Below are 18,124 nucleotides of genomic sequence, written 5' to 3' on the forward strand. Positions count from 1 at the left end.
GACCTCATAAAATTACAGAGTTTCTGTAAGGCAAAGGACACCATCAAGAGGACAAATCGGCAACCAACAAATTGGGAAAAGATCTTCACCAATCCTACATCAGATAGAGGGCTAATATCCAATATATATAAAGAACTCAAGAAGTTAGACTCCAGAAAACCAAACAACCCTATTAAAAAATGGGGTACAGAGTTAAACAAAGAATTCTCACCTGAAGAACTTCGGATGGCGGAGAAGCATCTTAAAAAATGCTCAACTTCATTAGTCATTAGGGAAATGCAAATCAAAACAACCCTGAGATTTCACCTCACACCAGTCAGAATGGCTAAGATTAAAAATTCAGGAGACAGCAGGTGTTGGAGAGGGTGTGGGGAAAGAGGAACACTCCTCCACTGCTGGTGGGGTTGCAAATTGGTACAACCACTCTGGAAAGCAGTCTGGCGGTTCCTCCGAAAACTGGGCACCTCACTTCCAGAAGATCCTGCTATACCACTCCTGGGCATATACCCAGAGGATTCCCCACCATGTAATAAGGATACATGCTCTACTATGTTCATAGCAGCCCTATTTATAATTGCCAGATGCTGGAAAGAACCCAGGTATCCCTCAACAGAAGAGTGGATGCAAAAAATGTGGTATATCTACACAATGGAGCATTTTTTTTCAAACACCACTTTGGGGGATTGTTATTGCCCTTGCCTTGTGAGAGTCTTCATGGCAAGTCTTCAGGATCTCTGGCAGTCACTACGTATAATTTTACCTTCTAATGAATCAAATATTTTAAATGGCTTGGACATTATTTTCCTAAATAAACTTCTTGAGATCCTTGTTACTTAGCTTATAGTAACAAAGTAAGTGTTTAATTCTTGGTAGCTTTAACATAATTTTCATTTAATGGCTCATTTCATGTTACAAAGCAGGAGGCGGCAACGTCTTCCCTCCTCAGCACACTGCACTAGACTATTGAGTTAGTGGCCAACAAAAAGGAAGGTAAAAAAAATGACAAAGCATGAGTATATATCAATGAAAATAAATTCTAATCATGAAATCATCCTCAGCTAAACTTCTATTTCTGTATTATTATTATACCAACTAATTATAAAGGCTTATTAAATATTGTATTTCTAAAATAAAAAATACAATAGAATTGATAAGTACTACATGACTATGTAACACTGAAGTGCTTAAGCCGATTTTGCTTGGGCTCCAAGTGGTCGTGTGAATGACAAATGTCCCACATGGGCTCAAGCATTTGAGTGAGTACTCGGTCCCCAGTGGGTGGTGCTGTTGAGGAGGTTACAGAACTTGTAGAAGGCGTAACCTTGCTGGAGAACGTACACCACAGGGCAGGCTTTAAGAGTGTACAGTCTCACCCCAGCTTCCTGCTTGCTCCCTCTGTTTCCTGTATAGAGATGAAATATACTGTGTTTTCTGTCCCTGTGGTCACGCCATGCCTTTGCTGCTCTGATGGACTCTATCTCCCCTGGGACCTTAAGGCAAATTAAGCTTTATGGTCCTTCAGTTGCATTGGGTCATGGCATTTTATCACAGACACAGAAAACTTGACTAATATCCACCAAGTATTTCATTTAGCTTCTAATATTAAGATGTTCCAAAGTAAAACTTAAATATTAACAAGGCAAGAAATGACTAGGAAGAACCAAGACATGAGCTTATTAGGAACAAACGAAAAAAGAAAGTTATTCAGAAAAAAGAACTAAAGCCAACCACAAGACAACAATGTCCAGCAGTATCTGTACTCTATAAACAACACAGCCAGGGATATGGGAAGTTCCTTTATACAAGAGAGCTCTTAGGAAAGGATATGGTACAGGGGCAGTCCTTGTCTCAGTTCTTAAAACCAGAATTCAACTTCATTTCTGCTTTCAGACTCCACGGTGTTACCACTGATCTAAACACCTCCATGTGTTAAACTGTCCTTTCTTCCCATAAGCATGTTTGGCAAGTAAGTGCCTGGATGATTAGCCACTTTTCTTTGTGTAGCACTTGTCTGTGCCCTCCCCACCAGCCTTGAGGTGGCAACACCTTGCTGGAGCCAGCTTCTGGCCTCACATTTGCATTTCTCTGCCAGAGCCTTGAGGAGTTGACAGCCTACAGAGTTTACTTTGCAAATCCAGCAAAAACAAAGCAACAGAACTCAGCTGAAACAAAGGATGGGCCTTTGCCTATATAAACTCAGAACTGAAAAGTAAACTTTGGGCTTTGATCAGAAAACCTTGTCTTGGCTTGTTATTCCTCCTGTCCTTTCTATTAATCCAGCCCAGCTCTCCTTCCAGGTGAACTCTGCTCTCCAGGACTCAGGTGGCTACAGGTGGCACCCAAACTCGGGCTTGGAAACAGAGCCCAACTGTGGGATGCTGTCTTTGGTGGAGCTCCACAGAAAATGGAAGAAGTTATGTATCCAGCATAGTAAGCAACTTACAGCATTAATGTTAGTGCCATAAATGTCAGTTGCCATTTGTCAATGTCATTGCCATATGTCAAGTGTCATAAATTGAAGGTTGTTGTTTCAGGGGTGCAAAAAGGATACAGGCTAGACTGAATCAGCTTAGGCCCAACGCTGAGATCAGCTAGGGTGTGACCACGAATTGGGATGGCGAATTTTATTAGGCAATTGTCTGCAGTCTAGAACTGCATCAGGTGAGAAGAATAGGGCATAAAAGAGTAAAAAACAACAACAAACCCCCCCCCCCCCCAGATTTTAGAAACATGAGAAAGAAAGATTAAGAGAGAAGGAAAATGGATTTCAGAGCTCTCCTAGGGACAGGAGGAAATTGGGAGACATCTGTTTCTTCTATGGACCCTACTGGGGATATTCTTAGTACTGGTTACAAAAAGTTCTCTTTCCTCTCTATGTATTGTGTGTCTTTGGCATGCCAATCTGTCCATGTCTGTCAAAACCGACTGTTCTCTGTGGCCTCAGGCAGCTACACGTGTCTCTATTCTAAGACGTCCATGTGAGATCTAGGAAATCCTACACCTTTCTTTTCTATTGGTGTAAAAAGAGACAGCTGACAATACTGATGTCCCTGGACCTACAGATACCCAGCTAGAAGTGAAAGGTTTCATAAAATTAGCTAACACCACCAAGTCAAATACAGACTCAAACACCAAATCCTGTGTCCAAGAAAGCACTCATTCACATGCTCTCCAGTTGCTCTTCCTAGGATCAAGGTGCTGTCTGGCTGTGTGTGGAGGTACTGCAGGATCTCTAAGTACAGTGGAGCTTCACAGGGATGCGAATTTGAGTTCCCAGCTTGTCATAGAAACATTACATATGAAAACCTTTGCTTTCACAACTGGACAGTTCATTCTCCTCACCTGTAGCTGTGTGTGACTGTGATACAGGGTAGATCCTTTCCATTCTGAGAAAGGGGTTCAGGTGTTTTTCCCGCTGCAGAGGGAAGACCACTTTGGTAATAGCATTACTGATTCTTCTCCATTCCAATATCAGGCCTGGTAAAGGATGCAAGTCCTTTAATTTATTTAAAATATCCTGGAAAGAAATATAACAAGATAAGGTTGGAATATTGTCCAAATTCAATAGCAAATCAGAATGTCTCTTGCGACATCTCAAAATTTAGTTTGATAAACCTTATATCCACAACTATCATTGTCTGGGTGTTTTTAGAAGTTCCTGTAATGATAACTTTGTAAGTACAGTTTATAAGACAGCAGTACAGAAATTTATAGCTATTAAAAAGACAAAATCAATGGAACATCAGTTTCATGAAGCAGCTCCCTCCCACATCCCAGGAGTTACAACATTTCTTTTCTTTGTATTTTTCCTTTGCCACTCTGTCAGTGATTAGAGGCATTCTAGTAGTCTTCCTCCTTGCCCTGATACAGGATCTGCATATCAAGAACACCAGGAGGCATTTATTTAAAAGCAGATGTTTCTGATTCCACTGTCCTTAAGAAATAGAAACTAAGGAGGCAAAAGGACCAGGCAGACTAACAGACTAACTAGCAAACAGACTGACTAGCAAACAGACTGACTAGCAAACAGACTGACTAGCAAACAGACTAGCAAACAGAGCTGTGACACTTTCCAAGGCAGATGAACTGCTCATAATGAGGTCAGGACCAAAATCCCACAGAAGTACAAATAGTCAGCTCTCTAAAGCCAATGTGGCTATATTTCCTATCCCCATTTTCCCAATGGGAAGTCAGTACACCAAGCCCATCTTCTCTTCTTTCCAACCAATGCAGTGTCACAGATGGCCACTGGTAAAATTCCTTTGAAAGTAGTGAAGTGAGGTCCTTCAAACAACTCCATGGAAAAATGTATTTTTTCTTGAAACTGAAGAAATAATTTCTTCAGTTATAATACTTTTGATGTTTGTATAGATAGACAAATCATATTCTACTAAAAACCTAAGCATGCTGGATAATAATAATGCCTGTAGATGTGCGCTCACAAACATCACACTGTTTAATAAAGACAGAGCTGCTAACTCAGGCTACAGTCCTGAGTTCCATGGTACAGCATCTCCACAGATCATTACAGGAGTATGAGCCACTAACCAACCTGCTTGCTTGAGCCTGGGTAAATTAATATGGTGCACTGTGGCAGCTCTTGATGTCAGAAGCATTTTTTCATAACACCAACAAACTAAAAGTAGTTTTGAGGCCTGTGCCCTGTACGCGCCCCCAAGTACCTTACTAGTGCTGAACCGTCTTCCCAGCCTTAGTCTGCGGTCACTCTCATTCCCTCTTCTGGTGGATCCCAGAGTCTTTTTGTTGCCTTGCGTTTTCATCTCTCCATTCGGTGGTAGCTTTAGTTCCAAAAATAAAACCTGAAAAAAAAATCAATACTTTTTCAGTCAACAATCAAATTATAACCACTGTCATTCAGAAACTATGTTTTTAAAGTTATTTGAGAATATAAGCTCTACAACTTAACCTGGGGGCTTGGAAGGATGTTCTTTTTAGTAAACAACAGCACTGACCATGCCTCTCATGGTCCCTGGGCTGGGAGCTCTGAGGACACTGTTACAGGAGTGCAGGCATGTACGTACCATGCACTGACAGCACTGACAGCTGAGCTACTGACGCTGAAGCTTGGGTTGCTCTAACTACTGTGAGCTCCTCTATAGGCCCTTGAAAAACAACCTGCATGGCTATGGTATTTAACCACCACAATGACAATCAGGAAAGCCACCCAATCACATCACAACACTGGGCCATAGACTTCCCTAGACATAAAAGCTCCAAGAAGGTAGTTAAAGGCTAGTGAGTGGTCTATGCAGGTAAGAATCCCATGCAACCAAGCCCTTACTAACTCAAATTAGAAGGACTTAAAAGTTAGCAATTCAGAGCCATATTTACTATACTTATTCATTTGCTTATAAACCCTGGATGGCTTTTCATGAATCTTGAACTACTAAATGGAAACAATTCATATAAATACAAGATTTTTTCCTGACAAATTGGCTGAAGAGTGTAGAAAAGAATATCCCTATGATTTTCCAGTAATGACAAAAATTAAGATATGTTGCATTTCACAATAGTAGCATCAGCAGGCATCTTAGAAATATCATGTACTGAAGCTTACACTCAAACTTTGTCTTATATATGCATGTATATGGATATGGCTGCCACATTTAAAAAGTAAAATTATAGGAATACATGGTTAAATTTTAACTGCATGAGACATAGCAATTTTTTTTCTGAAATTTAAGATTTAACAGAAGCCTATATTCAATCAAGAAATCCCTATAGGTATATGAATGACAGTATAGGAGAAGAAAATCAGATTACTGTTGTATTAATAATTATCACTACTCAAATCGTTATTCATAATTATCACTACTCAAATTGTTGCGCCGCCAGTGGCACATTCCTCATCACCTGCCAAAGTGCTCTGGATTCTTGAATAAAAGACACACACACACACACACTTCTACTTTAATATGCTTTAACAGCACAATGGCTGGGCTACTCTCAAACTTCCATGTAGTTAGCTAACGCCTCCCCTCTGATGCTCCTGAATTATGTCTTACTAGGATCTACATTCCATCTTTGCTACCCAGACCCGGTTGAGGAGGCCTGGGGCCGCTCTTCCCGGCTCTTCCATGGCTGTTGCTCTGTCTTCCGCAGCTCTCAAGCCTGCATCCCAGTCCTTTCCTGGCGTGGGCATTCTAAATCCTTCTTCCCCTGATTCTATTGCCAGGAAATCTAAAGTCCCACCTTTGTTTCCCTGACTAGCCACTGGACACTGGCAACCTTAATTAGCAATTAGAACTAGCTGGAGGCAGGGACCCTCAATGTCTCAGGTGTGGGATTCTCATGCAATTTGGGAACCCATAATGCAAGCAGTAAACCCAATCCACAACAGGTTAGTGACTAGGAAAGTGGAACATTACCAGCACTTACAAACAATCCTAGAAGACATGAGCAATCAGTTAGGACAACACAAAGTTTTCAGTTATCTATGTAGAAGTTCTTTATTTTAAATTTCTCTCAGAATTAACTGAAATTTTCATATACAAATCAACTCACCCCGTTTTAAAACAAAGACTTGGGCAGCAGCCAATGCATTAAAAGTCTGCTCTCATCTAAAGTTTGGTCTAGTCAGTGGTTAGTAAACACCCACTCAAGAAACCAGGCACATACAGGCAGGAACCCCATAAGACCTGAAATAGTTTGCCTGGTCTGGTTTTCTGAATCATGAATCCATGTTTGCTTCATGCCACTTGGGTTGAAATCCATATATTCTGTTTTTGATAAGTGCCTTGTGTACACAGTAACCTGGGTATACAGTTGAAGGCTAGATAATTCAGAATATCTCTCTGTCTCTGTGTCAGTCTCCCCACCCCCCACCCCCACGCCTGTACCCTTCCCACAACAAAGAATGCCCTGAAAGCACTAAAGATTCCAAAACAGATAAAAAACAGGCTTTGAAAAAAAAAAGTTTCTTGTGTTCTTAAAAACAGAAAACTCAGCCAGGTGGTGATGGCGCACACCTTTAATCCCAGCACTTGGGAGGCAGAGGCAGGAGGATTTCTGAGTTCAAGACCAGCCTGGTCTACAGAGTGAGTTCCAGGACAGCCAGGGCTATATAGAGAAACCCTGTCTCGAAAAAAACCAAAACAATAACAACAACAAAACAAAAAACAAAACAAAACAAAAAACCCCACAAAACTTTCTAGTTCAACAAGGGCATTTTTATTAGGAGTTATAACATTTATTGATCATTTACCATCTATGCGATGCTCTCACTAAGTATATTTTTACATCCTTGCCACAACCTTATGAGACATTTTTAATCACAACTCTCATTTCACTGATAAACAATGGAGACATAGAGAGTTGATGTTTTACCTACTTTGATCCAGGGTCATGTAGATAGGTAATGAATGGGGGAAGCAGAACTCAAACCCACATGTCAGGTTCTACAGTCTATGATATTTACTAAATGTTTTATTACTGGATTGCATATAGAAAACACCAAACAGATGGTGCTCCACAGGGTATGAACACCTTCACTCAAAGAAAAAAAGGAGACTCCAACTACCCTTTGCAGGGAAAAAAATATGGAAAAAAGAGAAAATGCAAAGTATTAAAAATAAAACAAGAGTAACTTTGTCAAAATTTCAGTAAAGTTATAAAATCTTAAATTATGGTTAAAAAAGAAATTTCACAAAAACCCCATTTTAACTTGCATCTCAGAAAAATGTCCAATTTGCCCCTCTGAAGAAAGATGCTGGAGCACAGAAGGACTAGTGCCTTTGGAAGAAATGGCACCATGGAGCCACAGTTACTCTGTTGTGAGCGGCCACCACAAACTGCAGAGCCAGGGCTGCCTCTGTGGATGCAGGCAGATCTCATGGAGACACAGGTAAGTGTCCTTTACAACCTTCCCATCTTAGAACCACACAGACAACTTGCTGACTGGTACTACACCAACTATTCCTGATGATTCTTCTTAGTTGTTTCATTTTACTAAGTGCTGTTCTTTAGAATTTGTACAGAGAGATAAGCTGTGACACATGTTATTTAACTCCACAAGATCTTCCCATTGTCTCTATTTCTTGGATACTACCTGTGCGATGTCATCTGCACTTGTAAAGGAAAAGCTGTGGCCAGCTAATTGATAGGCTTGGGTCTCAATGGCATCCAGCTTGGCTTGCATAATATGCTTCTGGCTTTCACACTCTGCAGTACTAAAGCCAATTCCATTTAATTCTAGCAAGGCCAGGCAGTAGTGAGAGGGCATCTCCACTTTGCAGAAAATATCTGAAAAAGATAATGGGAAATGAAATGGTAGATCATCACCGAGGTCATGGGCTCCTCAGCATTGCTGAGGCTCAGGACAATCCTCAGCAGCAACCCAAGCTGTCATTCAAGGCCAGTCTCCTGAAAAGGTCCCAAACCAATGGAAGGTGGCAAAGGGTAGGCCATCCCATCACTAGATGCTACCTACCCTATCTGTGCACCAGTAGGAAAGCTGGCAATCCCGTGAGCAGTCTGGACTAACAGAGACATTTCTTCTAAGACTTAGAAAACATTCTACGCTCAAGTCATTCAGAAGGCTATAACTAATGCACAAGAGGAAACAAGACTATTTTATCCAAGTCACCTTAAGCATCTTTCCACGGGGAAAAGGCTAGTTGTCAGAATAGACCTATCTAAAAAGCAGAAAAAAGGAAATCTGGAGGTCAGTAAAATAACAAACAGATCTTGAAAAAAATCATTTCTTTTTCTTTCAGATTTCATTTTTTATATTTTTTAATTATATGTGTCTATGTGTGGATATGTGTAGGTATGTACACATGACTACACGTGTCCTCAGAAACCAGAAGGAAGTGTTGGATCTGCTAGAGCTGGAGTTATAGGTTCTTGAGTTGCCTGACATGGGTGCTAGGAATTGAACTCAGGTCCTCTACAAGAGCAGCAAACACTCTTAACCTCAGAATTATTTCTCCAGCACCAAAATAATCATTTCTAAACAAATTTTAATAGCTTCCCACATTGCCTCCAAATCTTCCTGTTTTTCAATACTTGACAATTCTGTAGGTCCTATGATTGGGAAAGTCTTAACATTGTATAAAATACATGTGATATATGTGATATACATGTGATACTCCCTATCACCCATTTTTTTAAAACTACGTAGTAATAAGGCCTCAGCCTTCCAAGTATTTGGGATAACAGCAAGTGCCTCCATGGCCAGCTTATAATTCAATAGTTAATGAATACCTAAAATGCTACCGATCAAGGCTGTAGTGTGATCTTCAGAGACAATAAGGATGACAGGTTTTCCGGTGTATCTGACGAGAGACGGCAGAGGCTGTGATTCTGAGTTATCGAGCACAAATGCAGGAGTGCCCCACAGCCCCACGGCTACTCTTCCCTCTCCTTGCTCAGCCTGTACTGGGTTAAAGAGGCTAAGAGGCCGAAACACAAAACCTTCTTTCTACACAGAAGCTGCTGACAAATATCACCTCAGAAGAGCATCCTCTATGAACACTTAAGTCAGTGTGGACTTAGTCTTTGTAATCCTGTCCCTTAGTGCTAGGAAGGACAGGCTTTGGGGTGAAGGGAAAATAAGCATAGCAAGAGTGTGATAACAAGCATTTATGGTATCTCATTATCTTTACACCAACTTTCTAAGATCCAGACATGACAACTTTCACCAGCTTGGTGCAGGTTCCTGTCTGGTAAGTGAGGCAGCTCCAACTCAAGACTTAAGATTCTCAACACACTGCTCTGCTGTTCTGGTTAGCATGGTATAACTTCCTCATAATGAAGACATCCTTTTTCTCTTCATCATCTTTATTATATCTCATTTATTACACGTCTTAAGACAAGAAGTCTATTCTGGGCTAGCCGACTTCTCAGCAAATCCAAGGAGTCTTGAGAGAAGGAGAATCTCATGGCTTTCCTTTACTAAAGAAACTATTAATAGCTCTAAAAATGGTTTCACTTTTAAATTCTATGAAAGGTCTGTTATACAAATAAAATCATTTAATGAAATTGAAATATATAACTGTCAACAACTGAATATGATGCCACTAATTCAAATCATTGTAATAAGGCACAGAGGTCAGAAGATTATGGCTGAATGAGCACCAGACGCATGCTTTTAACATGGCCATGGTTGTTTTATTGATCAACAGCAGACTGAGGACTTGTGGTAGAGGCCATGAAGTCTGTAAATCTGTAAATCAAAAGTATTAACTACCTGGCTTTCTACAAAAAAAAAAAAAAAAAAAAAAAAAAAAAAAAAATTCTTGACATCCTCAGTAGATAATCCAAAGGTTTTGCAGACGTGTAATTCACCCACCTGTGAGCACTGTACGTATGCAGTATCCCCAGCTATAACATAAAAGGTTAACACAAACGCTACTCTTACCATGAAGGTTTTCCTTCTGTAACAAAGAGTTGAGTTGATTCATGGAGTTGAAGATGAGAACAGACTCCACAGATGCTCTGTACCGCCCAGAATGTTCTGTGTTCACATTTAGCCCCAGGCTCTGAATTCCTGGGCCTGTCTCTATTCCTTCAAGAAGGGCTAGCTCATGGGGGAGAAAATTGGTCACTATGCTGTGAAGAGTTGGCTCTTTAGAATCTGGGTTGAGAAGCCAGCACGCCACCTGAATGAGACAGCGATCCAAAGGATTTTACATTAAAGGGGGGCACAAAAAGTTACCATAAGTTAGTGCGTTTTCAGTGAGGCCAGCCTGGACAACATGGTGAGTTAGCTTAGGCTACAGAGTAAAATCCTGTCTCTAAAAGAAGAGTAATGAATGAGAAAATCTGACATCAAATTGCCATTTCTTGTTTAAAAATAACATTTTTATTAATATTTTATCTTCTTATATCAAAATACTATAGGTAATAAAACCAATAATGGAATATTCCAAGGAGTGTAAGGTTTAATGAGATGTGCTAAAGAGTATACTTGGAGTTACTCATGGCCCCAGACACATCAGCAGCAGAGAATGATCTTGTTGGACACCAAATGGGGGCGAGGTCCTTGGTCCTGGAAAGACTTGATACCGTAGTGTAGAGAATACCAGGACAGGGAAGGGGGGGGTGTTATTGGGAAAGGGGAGATGGCTTATGGGATTTTGGGGGGAGGAGGAACCTGGAAAGGGGACAATATTTGAAGTGTAAATAAAGAATATACCTAATAAAAAAAGATTGCTACTATAACTGTAATTATAAACTCATATCATCCATATTCTTGTTTGGATTCATTCCAGAATATCAAAATTAAAAGATAACTTTTTTCTAGTAAAGGTCAGTCTGCAATCTTTGTCCTCTCCACCTCAAAACAAAACCTTAGAGAAGACCTTGGTGGAGATAACATAGTGGCAGCATACTTAGAAAAACCATGAATTCATATCAATTGCACAGGACAGGAAAAGAGGCAACATAGCCAACACACTCTCTGAAAACACAGAGGAAAGAAAAACCAAAGAACAAAATATCTACTCAAGAAAGACAAACCTAGAAACCAGCACCTGAGCTAAAATCACCACAAACCCAGATGTCTAGATGCCAGAATAAGAGCACAATTACAAGGCAACATGTCTCCGCCAGAGGCAAGCTATGCTACCACCACAAACCCTGAATATTCTAACATAGCTAAAGCAAAAGAAAAATACCTTAAAGCCAACTATATGAAGATGATGGAGGATCTTAAAGAGGAAATAAATAAATCCCTGAAGAAAGTAAAGGAGAAAAGAAAAAAAAAAACAATTGAAGGAAAGGAATAAAAAAGTTTACGACCCAAAAATAAAAATAGAAGCAATAAATAAAACATTCACTGAGGGAATTCTGGAATGGAAAATTTAAGAATGTTAACAGGAAATACAGCGGCAAGCTTCACCAACAGAATACAAGAGATGAAAGAGAGAATCTCAGGAATTGAAGACACAATAGAAGAAATGGATACATTGGTCAAAGAAAATGTAAAATCTAGGAAATTCCTGACACAAGGCATCCAGAAAATCTAGGACACTGAAAAGACCAAATCTAAAAATAGAAACAGAAAAAGGAAAAGATTCCCAGCTCAAAGGTGAAGAAAATATTTTAAACAAAATCATAGAAGAAAGTTTTCCTAACCAAAAAAAGGACATGCCTATAAAGGTATAAGAAGCTTATAGAACACTAAATAGATTGGACAAAAAAAGTGAAAATATCCACCACCACATAATTATCAAAACATTAAACATAGAGAACAGAGAAAGACTATTAAAAGCTGCAAGGGAAAAAGCGATCAACTAACATATAAAGGCAGGCCAACTAGAATCATGCCTGATTTCCCAACAGAGATTCATAAGCTAGAGGGGCATGAACAGATGTGCTGCGAACATTAGTAGACAACAGACGCCAGCCCAGACTACTATATCCAGCAAAACTTTCAATCACCATAGATGAAAAAAAGAAGTCATGACATGTTAAAGTCAAATTTAAACAACATCTATCTGCAAATCCAGTCCCACAGAAAAGGTACTAGAATGAAAACTCCAACCCAAGGAGGTTAACCACACCCATGAAGACTCAGGACATAATCATCCACCAACAAACCAAAACAAGAGAAGGGTGTGCTTGAGAGTATACACACACACACACACACACACACACACACACACACACACACACACACACACAACCACCACCAACAACAAAATAACAGGATTTAACAATCATTGGTCATTAATATCTCTCAATATCAAAAGTCTCAATTTCCCAATAAAAACCAGACTAATAGAATGGTTAGGAAAACGGGATCCCTCCATCCTTCTGCTGGAGGATGTTAAGAAACATACTTCAACATCAAGATAGATATTATCTCAGGGTAAAGGGTCTGAAAAATACATTCCAAGCAAATGGACCTAAGAAGCAAGCTAGTACAGCCATTTTAATAGCTAAGAAAATAGACTCAAGCCAAAATTAATCAAAAGAGATGGGGAAGGACACTACATATTCATTAATGGAAAAATCCACCAAGATGACATTTTAAATATTAACATCTATGCTCTAAACATAAGGGCACACATTTTGGAAAAGAAACACTACTACAACTTAAATCATGTATTGACCCTCACACACTAATGGTGGAAGTCTTCAATATCACACTTTTATCAAAAGACAGGTCATTCAGACAGAAACAGAGAAATACTGCAAATAACAGACATTATAAACCAAATGGACCTAAGAGAGCTTTACAGAACATTTCACCAAACAAAAAGAATATATCTTTTCAGCACCTCATATAACTTTCTCCAAAACTGACCATATACTCAGTCACAAAGCAAGTCTCCACAGATCTAAGGAAAGTGAACTAACTCCCTACATCCTATCAGACCACAATGGATTAAAGCTGGATTTCAACAATAGAAAGTTTACAAACTCATAGAAACTGAACAACTCTCTACTGAATGGGAAAAATGGGCCAAGACAGAAATTAGGAATAAAGATGTTTTAGAGTTGAATGAAAATGAATACACATCATACCCAGACTTGTAGGACACAAAGAAATCACTGCTAAGAGAAAACTTCACAGCACTAAGTGCCTTCATAAAGGAATTAGGCAGATCTTCAACAAGCAACTTAACAGCACACCTGAAAGCTCTAGAACAAAAGAACCAAGCATACCCAAGAGGAGTGAATGGCAGGAAATAAACTGAGGGCTGAAATCAATAAAATAGGGGGGGGGGGAAAGAACTATACAAAGAATCAATGAAAGGAAGAGTTGGTCCTTTGAGAAAAATCAACAAGATAGACAAACCCTTATCTAAACTAACTAAAAGATGGGGAGAGACTATTCAAATTAACAAAATCAGAAACAAAAAGGGGCATAACAACAGACACCAAGGAAGCCCAAAGAGTCATAAGGACATACTTTAAAAACATGTACTCCACCAAAATTAAAAATTCTAAAATTCTTAATAATATTTTAATAAGTTAAGAATAATTTTCTTGGGAGGTACTACTTATCAAAATTAAACCAAGATTAGATAAACAATTTAAATTGACCTATAACCCATGCTGAAATAGAAGCAGTCGTGAAAAGTCTCCCAACTTTTTCAGTTATCACAGAATCCTACCAGATTTTCAAAGAAGAGTTAATCACAATATTCAGATAAACAGAAAGAACACTGCCCAGTTTATTTTATGAGGTCACGATTACCCTGATACTCAAACAACATAAGTATTCAACAAAGAAAATTTCCCTCATGAAATAGATGCAAAAGTACTCAATAAAGTACTTGCAAACAGAATTGAAAAGCACATCAAAAAGAACATCCATGAAGCCAAGTAGGCTTCATCCCACAGATGCAGGGATGGATGGTTAAAATCGGTAAAAGGAATCCACCCGGTAAATAAACTGAAAAGAAAAAAACACATTATCATCTCAAATGACTAAAATGTCTTTGACAAAATCCAGCATTCCTTCATGATAAAAGTTTTGGAGAGATTCTGGATGCATACCTAAACACAATAAAGGCAAATGCAGCAGGCCAATAGCCAACATCAAATTAAAGGAAGAAAAACTCAAAGCTAAAATTCAAAAAGAAAAAAAGAATCATTTTTGACTATTTGCTAAAAAAAATGTTAAAATAGTATAATTTTCAATTCCACTCTGTATACTTCATACATCTCTTAGCAACAGCTGGGAGAAATGGTGTATCTTTAAATCAATGCCTTGGTAAGGCATTAAAGCATCAAGTGTGCACCACAGTAATATAAGCTATTCTCCTGGCTCAGTCTGCCAGACGGAGCATCACACTTTCTATCGCACCACACTTCTGAGGACTAGTGATGTGACTTGCCTTTAAGTCCCTAAGAGCACTTGGACAACTTACACTCATATACGGCTGTGTTCTGCCTCCGTCTTCACAAACACTTGAAAACTCCTGCTCTCACATTCTTAAACTTAACAGTTTATATTTCACTTCTAATTTATAATGGTATAAAAATCCATAACTTATAACAAAAAGTAAAGTTCTCTTTCATCTTTGAGAAAAAACATGACCTCTAAAGTTTAGAATTTCTGATATTGCTGCTTTTCCCCCACAAAGGCATTTGGTACACAATGATATATTCTGGGTGTATGAGATTCCTGGGCAGAGAGACATCTTGTTTGAAAATTTTAAGTTAAACCACTGAGGCTAAGTACATGTAGTTATTCCTAAGGGCTAACAATGTTGCAGTATATAAAATTACATATAAGATAGAACCTTGGGGTCTTCATAACTGGGTTCCAGGGAGATGCCACAGGACAGGAGGAGGGCTTTATAGGTCTGGATGAAATCATAGGTGACAACAGACCGCTCTCCATCAGACTTCTTTTGCAAGCAGGACTGAAGATTCTCCATCCTCTCTTTCACAGTTAGTGTTGCATCCAGAGGTGGTGGGGCCAAGCTAGGACTCATTTCTTGGAAGAAAAACAAAGTCTTAATGTTAAAATTGGACTCATTCATTTGAAACAGCAATGTCTAGTATTAAAGACTGAGAAAGATTCACAGCCTTAAGGATCTGATTCCAAATAACTGCTTGTTCAGGTCATAGCAATGATGTGATAAGGTACTCTATAATCTAAAAATGATGGTTTGGACTAGATTTATAATATTCTATTTTATTGTGTGGGTTAAAATTCTAAGTATCACGAATTCTAATAATAAAATTGTATTTTCGGAACAGAGTTAAAGACAGGTGGGAGCTTTAGACATCAAGTTTAAAGAGAGACATACAGTGCTGTATAAGAAATAAAGTTCAAGCAGCTACTCAGTCAACAAAGACCCAGGGATCTCATCCTCGAAGAGGAAAGGACAATGCACATCATTCCTACTGATTACTCCTGAGGAAAGAGCTACATAATCAGACCCCAGTGTTTCTACGCTGTATCCTACCTCCAAAGGCTCCTGCAACAGTCCCACAATTCAGAGACTATAGTTCTCTAGTGAAACACTACCCCTGTATGAACAGGAAGAGAAAGACTGAACAGAAATTGCTACAATCCATTGTTAATGGCTTCCTGAACCAGGCAGTGGAGAGCAAAGGAAGTATTTCTAAAGGCTTTCATTCTGGTCCGTGAGTGTGGCTCCACAGAGGAACACTTGTCCTGCAGGTGTAGGGCTCTGGGTTCAGTCCCTAACAGCAGAGCAAAGAAGGAATATAAGGCGGGTGTAGGGGTCAGTGCAGTGAGGCCACCAAACCACACCACTCCACGGTCAGAAGCAAAGATTTACTGGAGATCCAAACTGCTGGGCTGGCTGTCAGGACAGAGAACAGCAAAAAAAAAAAAAAAAAAAAAAAAAAAAAAAAAAAAAAAAAGTGAGGAAAGTCTTGTTGGTTTTAAGGGGCTAGGTGGTGGCAAGAAGAGCCTGGAACCAGCATGGGGACTTTGATCTGTCACAGGCTTATTTGGGTCAATAGGACAACAGATAACCATTACCAGAGGTAGCTTTCTGTAGGGGTCAAATAAAGGAAGTACTGGCTTTTCTTACAAACAGAAACCCAAGATTTCTGAGGAATGCTGAATTTGGGGGTTTGTTTACCCAGAATCCAGCCTGAGAATCCAGTGAACCCAGACTGTCATTTCAGGACATTGTCAATACCACTGCCATTTCTGGGGCCTGCTTTGGACCCAACAGAGGGATAAGGGAAGAGAGGATGGATCTATTCTGATTAATATATGTGATTATTATATGTATTTGCTATACAATCAGTAATTATTCTCAATTCTAAAAATAAAGCCTAGGCAATATCAGAAAATTATTTTCATATAATTTAACAAAAAAAATCAAGAAAAAAATAACTCCCTTAATAGATGTCATAGAGCATATATGACTTAACCTAACACCAATTACTTACCAGACTGCTTCTGTTCCTTCTGCAATGACAAATAATAGGCATCCTTTCCACCCCAGCACACTGCTAGTCCAACTATCACAGCACCATCAGAGCCACGCACAGGGAACCCATCATCTTCAACAGTGGCTTCCTGTGGCGAGCTAACTAAATGAGTAAACAGTAAAATGGTCAAAACAATTTCCAATATTCAAGAATCAAGCAAACTATGGAAACTATGATACCCCAAACCATCCTGGTGGCACAAACTTTATAATCTCAGCCTTGGAAAGCTGAGGCCAGATGATCATAAAGTCAAGGCCAGCCAGGGCTCTACAGCTAGACCCTGTCTCCAAAGCATGTGAACAACAACAACAACAACAAACACCCATTTACTTGTCTTAGTTAGGTTTCTACTGCTGACTGAACACTGTGACTGAAAGTAGCTGAAGGAGGAAAGGTTCTGTTTCAGCTTACTGCTTACAGCATATCCTGAGGCAGGAATTTGAGGCAGGAACTAAGAAGAGGTCATAGTGGAGCATGATACTGGCTTGCTCCTCACACCTAGCTCAGCCCACTCTCTTACACCACTCAGAACCACCTGTCCAGAGGTGGGGCCCAAGGTGGGCTGAGTGTTCCCACCTCAGTCATTAACCAAGAAAATGCCCCACCAAGAGGCATTTTCTCAGCAGAGGTTCAGTTTCCCAGGTAACTTTAGATATCATCAATGTATCAAGATAAGACTAGCTAGCATACTGCTTAGGACCAGAAAATTCTATAATATCATTTGGTTAATTATTTTCAGGTGTGCATAAGCTCCTTTATGTTTGTTTGTTTGTTTGTTTGGTTGTTGTTTTTAGTTTGTTTGTTTTTTCAAGACAGGGTTTCACTGTGTAGCCCTAGCTGTCCTGGAACTCACTCTGTAGACCAGGCTGGCCTCGAACTCAGAAATCCACCTGCCTCTACCTCCCAAGGACTGGGATTAAAGGCGTGTCCCACCACGCCCAGTTTAAATGTATAAGCTCTTTTTACATTCCCCATCAATTAAGATACCTGTCACAATGAAAACAATGTCCCAAAGCTTGCCTAAAACAAATCTAAATTGACTAAAGAGAAACCAGTAGCTAAACAAAGGGTTTTTTCTAAGTTTCAATAACAAATAAAGACCATTTCACACACAAAATAAAATCTTTACAGCAAATTCACCAACTCTTACCCAAAGGCACCAAGAGTCTTACTGTGAACAATTAAGTGTAATTTTTATATCTCCAGTCAACATTTTTTTTTCTAA

At 39.4% G+C, this 18,124-nt stretch overlaps 2 protein-coding genes across 6 annotated transcripts in view; one reads left to right on the forward strand and one right to left on the reverse strand.

Moving 5' to 3' along the window:
• Nucleotides 1-18,124, forward strand: part of Eaf2 (ELL associated factor 2) — a 1,192,577-nt gene that overhangs the window by 664,052 nt on the left and 510,401 nt on the right. The gene's annotated exons all lie outside the window — the stretch shown is intronic.
• Nucleotides 1-18,124, reverse strand: part of Polq (DNA polymerase theta) — a 144,597-nt gene that overhangs the window by 26,732 nt on the left and 99,741 nt on the right. For all 4 annotated transcript variants that reach the window (XR_007973505.1, XM_052158360.1, XM_052158359.1 and 1 more), the window contains 6 exons: nt 16,858-17,001; nt 15,222-15,418; nt 10,382-10,622; nt 8,069-8,262; nt 4,683-4,820; nt 3,343-3,517 (listed from right to left, as the gene is read on the reverse strand). Coding sequence is in view for 3 of the 4 variants with exons in the window: in XM_052158360.1 (XP_052014320.1) it covers nt 3,343-3,517; nt 4,683-4,820; nt 8,069-8,262; nt 10,382-10,622; nt 15,222-15,418; nt 16,858-17,001 (1,089 nt within the window). In the remaining variant the exon portion in view is untranslated. The remainder of the gene's footprint in view (nt 1-3,342; nt 3,518-4,682; nt 4,821-8,068; nt 8,263-10,381; nt 10,623-15,221; nt 15,419-16,857; nt 17,002-18,124) is intronic.

This window comes from Apodemus sylvaticus, chromosome 15 (assembly GCF_947179515.1).
Source record: "Apodemus sylvaticus chromosome 15, mApoSyl1.1, whole genome shotgun sequence".
NCBI classification, from domain to species: Eukaryota; Metazoa; Chordata; class Mammalia; order Rodentia; family Muridae; genus Apodemus; species Apodemus sylvaticus.